Source organism: Danio rerio, chromosome 2 (genome assembly GCF_049306965.1).
Source record: "Danio rerio strain Tuebingen ecotype United States chromosome 2, GRCz12tu, whole genome shotgun sequence".
Taxonomy (NCBI): domain Eukaryota; kingdom Metazoa; phylum Chordata; class Actinopteri; order Cypriniformes; family Danionidae; genus Danio; species Danio rerio.
Genome location: NC_133177.1, coordinates 3,143,092 through 3,149,339, shown reverse-complemented (window position 1 = coordinate 3,149,339; position 6,248 = coordinate 3,143,092). Strand labels below are relative to the sequence as shown.

Below are 6,248 nucleotides of genomic sequence, written 5' to 3'. Positions count from 1 at the left end.
CAACCTTTCTTGAAATGTGTTGCAAGAGCCAAAATTAAAATATATGTGTGTTTAAAACAATAAAAACCATGAGGAACACATCAAACAGTGTATTATTAGCCAATAACATGGTAAATAACCTGAACTTTTCTGATTTCGAGTGTAAGGCAATAATAAGAAAAGCGCTGTACAATAACCTTGAGCTGAATGCAGTAATCAGGGTGTTACTCCCGAGTACCTGCACACTTGTTTTTTGTTTTGTTTTTTTGTACAAGCTGTCCTTGCATGATGTAACTTCACACACCGGCATGCTCACATTCACAAAGCCTTTAAGCCCGTACACACACTGCTGACACAGAGAGCGAGGGCTAATCCTACACACACTCCTCATATGTGCAACCTGCTCCAACAATGTCCTCATCACCTAATGGCTTATTATAGTCCATATGTGCAGATGTCAATTCTGGACATTCTGTTCTGATGAATTGTTATAGCAGGGCAACTGTAAACCCTTTCAGTGTCAGCCTTTTAGCACTGGGTCAACCTCAGGGAGCTGTGCACCATTGAACAGTGCAACTTTAAAGGGATAGTTCACCCAAAAATTGAAATAACGCACTATTTACTCACTATTGACTTGTTTCAAACCTGTTTGGGTTTATGTTTTGTTTTTTTGTTTTTGTTGTAAAAGATAGAGATAGTAATAAATTATTACACTACACATATAAAGTCAGACTTTTCAATATTACTCAAGTACAAAAGTATTTGATTTTAATTTTACTTAAAGGCATAGTTCACCCCCCAAACATGAAAATACTGTCATCATTTACTCACCGTTTCAAAAGCGTTTGAGCTTTTTCAGTTTTTCTACTGGTGAAACATACAGAGACCAATGACTGTAAAAAATATGGACGATGCGACAGCCCTTTTTCCCATTGAACGCCTTGAGGGCAAAACGCCTGCTTGACGGGCACAAACTGTCGCAAAAGACTGCTGAAATTGGAGCCAGACATGCGCAGAAGGACTGTCTGATGGAGCCAGAGGCGGAGCCGCGAAAATGAGCAGAGTCGAGCTTCCAATCAAACGATTTATGTAAAATCAACCACGCCCCCCGAACTTCTCAGCATGCGTTTGCTGTCATATCAACACAAATGGATGTTATAACGTTAACAAATATGAGGGTTTTATATATTCAATCGCGCCAGCTCCAGGCCGCAGCGCATAACTTACTCGCGGCGTCGCGGGCTGATTCCGGCTCGCATGCGTCAGCGCCTGCTCGCTCGGCCGCCGCATCTGGCTCGATTGACTCGGGCTGGAATTGGGTAGTGAGTCCAGGCATCCGGAGTAGGTCCAGCAGAGGTAACATTAGTCAGTCTGAGCTCTAAGAGATAAGTCTCCGGCAGGCGAGAATCTAGCCGGAACTGTGTTTTGCTATCTGGGTGGCTAGGCGTGTATCAGCAAACTAATAAAGCCCGAAAAAAGCCCTGAACTTAGCGAATAAACAGTGTTCCACCAGGATCATGTATGTCAGAAACTACAGTTTACTGCTGAACTCATTTTGTCATGGTAAAATAACACAGAAATCGAATAATAACATTTCAGTCTACTTCAGTCTCCTGCCGAAGCTCAGACGCCGCGCTTTGAGAAACTGTCAATCACAGCTGTCAATCACGATGACACGCCCAGCATTAAATTACTGCTAAAAACAAACTGTTTACAAAAATGAAGATCTGCACCTATTTCAGCACAATAACCACTGCCTTAATCGACCAGAACTATCTTTCGGGACATTTTATTGCAAGTGTAATATTTTTTTTTATTTGGGCTCAAGTCTCCTTCATTAACACGGAGGAGGCGGGCTTTATGACTTGTACTGCAGCCAGCCCCCAGGGGGCGATCTAACGGCCGAAACCTTCACTCAAACGTAGGCTTGCGGCACACTTGACAGAGACTAATATAACATATTACTCTAGTACAAGTATAAAGTCTATGGGCCCTATCATACACCCGGCGCAATGTGGCACAAGGCGCGGCGCAATAGTCTTTTGCTACTTTCAGCTTGGCGCAAGGGTCATTTTGAGGCGTTGCGCAAGGCTGTTTAAATAGCAAATGCATGTGCGCCCATAGACGTTCTGGTCTAAAAATGCAGACGTGTTTTGGCGCGTTGCTATTTTGAGAAACTGTAAATAGTCTGATCTTTAGACCAGAACAAAGTCGGTCTATTGTCTGGCGCAAAGTGCGCCTGGCTTACACACTACACACAAGATGCAATACGCAAATATCTTTACATATGAAAAAAATATAATATATTAAGGATATATATAATAAGGATATATACAGGATATAAATATAAAGGATTAAAATATTACAAAACATATAAATTTTTAGCCTACATGACGATTTAAAAACCACTGCCTTACTTTCTTCATCTCAAGAGACTTTTTTAAGTTCATTTAATTTGCTTTTGTATAATGTTATTATTATTAGCAGTATTATTTATTATATCCATATTTATAACTTGGCTCCATGCGGGTTCCAGTAGGTCTTCAGCAGTATTTGTGATGATTGGGATGCAGATCAACAGTTCATCTTTTCCAAATGATCAACTAGAAGTTATTGTTTGTTGCTCTTACAACTGGAATCGACGACAGGACTTTTGTCAGATAGTTGCACATGTCTAATAAATGTGTTTAAATATAAAGAATGGATCATTTCTATCAGTGAATCATTTACTGGAGACTCACTCAGAATGAATCATTTCAATCAGTGAATCATGTACAGAAGACTCACTCAGAATGAATCATTTCAATCAGTGAATCATTTACTGGAGACTCACTCAGAATGGATCATTTCTATCAGTGCAGTGAATCATTTACTGAAGACTCACTCAGAATGGATCATTTCTATCAGTGAATCATTTACTGGAGACTCACTCAGAATGAATCATTTCAATCAGTGAATCATGTACAGAAGACTCACTCAGAATGAATCATTTCAATCAGTGAATCATTTACTGGAGACTCACTCAGAATGGATCATTTCTATCAGTGCAGTGAATCATTTACTGAAGACTCACTCAGAATGGATCATTTCTATCAGTGAATCATTTACTGGAGACTCACTCAGAATGGATCATTTCTTTCAGTGAATCATGTACAGAAGACTCACTCAGAATGGATCATTTCTATCAGTGAATCATTTACAGAAGACTCACTCAGAATGGATCATTTCAATCAGTGAATCATGTACAGAAGACTCGCTCAGAATGAATCATTTGCAAAAGTGAGCTTTTAACTGAAAACTCAATCTAACTGAATCATTTGAATCAACGAATCATGTACTGAAGACTCATTCTTAACTTAAACCTTAAAACAGGCATTTTTCACAATACGTACAATCGCAGCACGTTTAAAAGAAATGAGTTTAAATATAAAGAATCAGACATGAGCTTTGAATTTACTCTCGGTCATTTATTTATTTTTTTAAGAAGCATGCATAACAAAAATAAGCTCTGCAATGAGGGTGAATGTTCCCTCTGTATGTTCTGCTGCTGACAAATCACAAATAATAATCATAATAAAAAATAATATGTTTTTTTGGCATTGTGTTATTTACCACAAACAAACTCATTTATTATATAAAACTATGACGTGTCTGGACTATTCAGCCTGAAAGACGACAACACAGTCCTGGCTTTCCTAAAAAAAAAACAATAATAAAAAAGCATAGTAAAAAAAGGTAAACATTACAAATATGCCGCAAACCTAAATCAACACATGTATTTCCTGTAGACTCTTTAACAGGCGCAAAATATAGAGTTTTTACCATCTTTAATCGGCAACTCAGCTTTTACAAAACTAAAAAGCAGTTTTGGATTTCTCTGGAACCAACATATATATATAAAACCATGCGTCAAAAAACCCTTCCTCGCATGGACGCGCAAAAAATACATATGTATATATATATATATATCGCAACTCAGAATGGATCATTTCTATCAGTGCAGTGAATCATTTACTGGAGACTCACTCAGAATGGATCATTTCTATCAGTGAATCATTTACTGGAGACTCACTCAGAATGAATCATTTCAATCAGTGAATCATGTACAGAAAACTCGCTCAGAATGAATCATTTCAATCAGTGAATCATGTACAGACGATTCACTCAGAATGAATCATTTCAATCAGTGAATCATTTACTGGAGACTCACTAAGAATGGATCATTTCTATCAGTGAATCATTTACTGGAGACTCACTCAGAATGGATCATTTCTATCAGTGAATCATGTACAGAAGACTCACTCAGAATGGATCATTTCTATCAGTGAATCATGTACAGCAGACTCACTCAGAATGAATCATTTCAATCAGTGAATCATGTACAGAAGACTCGCTCAGAATGAATCATTTGCAAAAGTGAGCTTTTAGCTGGAAACTCAATCTAACTGAATCATTTGAATCAACGAATCATGTACTGAAGACTCAGTTTTAACTTAAACCTTAAAACAGGCATTTTTCACAATACGTACAAATCGCAGCACTTTTAAAAGAAATGCGTTTAAATATAAAGAATCAGACATGAGCTCTGAATTTACTCTCGGTCATTTATTTATTTTTTTAAGAAGCATGCATAACAAAAATAAGCTCTGCAATGAGGGTGAATGTTCCCTCTGTATGTTCTGCTGCTGACAAAATCACAAATAATAATCATAATAAAAAATAATATGTTTTTTTGGCATTGTGTTATTTACCACAAACAAACTCATTTATTATATAAAACTATGACGTGTCTGGACTATTCAGCCTGAAAGACGACAACACAGTCCTGGCTTTCCTAAAAAAAAATAATAATAAAAAAGCATAGTAAAAAAAAAAGGTAAACATTACAAATATGCCGCAAACCTAAATCAACACATGTATTTCCTGTAGACTCTTTAACAGGCGCAAAATATAGAGTTTTTACCATCTTTAATCGGCAACTCAGCTTTTACAAAACTAAAAAGCAGTTTTGGATTTCTCTGGAACCAACATATATATATAAAACCATGCGTCAAAAAACCCTTCCTCGCATGGACGCGCAAAAAAAAATACATATATATATCGCAATTTCAGAGTTAAAGTGAGCGATAAAAGCACCTTGCTGCGTTACATTCACAAAATACACTTAAAAAAAACAACACAAAACATTAATATAGTGTAACGAGACGCATTCATCCTGGCACTATATATAGTTGCTATTAAAAAGAGCGCGATTGTGTTACAAAAACTCGGCTGTTTATTTGGGTGAGCATGTGTAAACGTGTCTACAAAGGGCTCGATCAACACTTGTTCAAGTACTGCAGTATTATGACCAACGAGGAATGCTTTGGAAAGTGCAAGATACATACAAACTGCCTTTATGTTACGCCCTGCGCTCATTGTTCATGTGGTAAAATGAAGAGACGCAATGGCGAAATCAGTCTTAGTGCACTTCAATCTTTCAGACGGTGGGAACGCTGGACATGTGGACTGGATAGGCTAGCCGGACGTCCAGAGCCTGGTTGTGCTGTGCTAATGACGTCTGGCTGTAATGCAGAACAAGATCCTTCAGAGATTTGTGGAGGTCGAAGGGTTCGACGAAGCCGTAGCCGCGCTCTGTGTGGCGGATAACGCAGTGCCGGACCTGACTGTTGACCCTGAGGATGTAAAGAGAGAGAGAGATTGATTTAGAGGCTGGTTTTTGTGGCTTTATGAAGGAGTTTTGTGGGAGAGAGGGGTTATTTCAAAGGATAAATCATGTAAAAATAAAAGTCCTGACATTATTTCTCATCTTCCACCTGTTTCGAACCAGTTTGAGGCTTTTTTAGTTCTCTTAATGTCAAAGGAAGATATTTAGAAGAATGTTAGAAACCGGTAACCATTGACTTTCACTGTATATTTTTTTTTCTGTTCCCAGTTTCCAACATTCTTTAAAGTATCTTCAAAGGCTAAAAGTAACTTATAAAAAAAATTTTGTGCGTAAAAGGTGAGTTTTTTTTAGTTCTCTTAAACATAAAAGAAGATATTTTGACGAATGTTGGAAACCGGTAACCATTGACTTCCACTGTATTTGTTTTTCCTACTCCCAGTTTCTAACATTCTTCAAAATATCCTTCATTTTGTGTTTAACAATAGTTTTAATGTTTGCATGAAGGACAGGTTACATTTGTTTACAATATTATTTAATTTGTATCTTTATTATTTTGATTTATAGATTGTTTTTATTTATTGCTAATTTTTTGTCTTTCTAT

General features: G+C 37.2%; 1 protein-coding gene across 2 annotated transcripts in view; it reads right to left on the bottom strand.

The window, feature by feature from the left end:
• Positions 1 to 3,431: 3,431 nt before the first annotated feature.
• The window catches only part of pik3r3a (phosphoinositide-3-kinase, regulatory subunit 3a (gamma)), a 31,236-nt gene continuing 28,419 nt past the window's right edge, over positions 3,432 to 6,248 (bottom strand). For both annotated transcript variants that reach the window (NM_001291329.1, NM_213038.2), the window contains one exon: positions 3,432 to 5,654. In NM_001291329.1, coding sequence (NP_001278258.1) covers positions 5,459 to 5,654 — 196 coding nt within the window. In that variant the 3' untranslated portion in view covers positions 3,432 to 5,458. The remainder of the gene's footprint in view (positions 5,655 to 6,248) is intronic.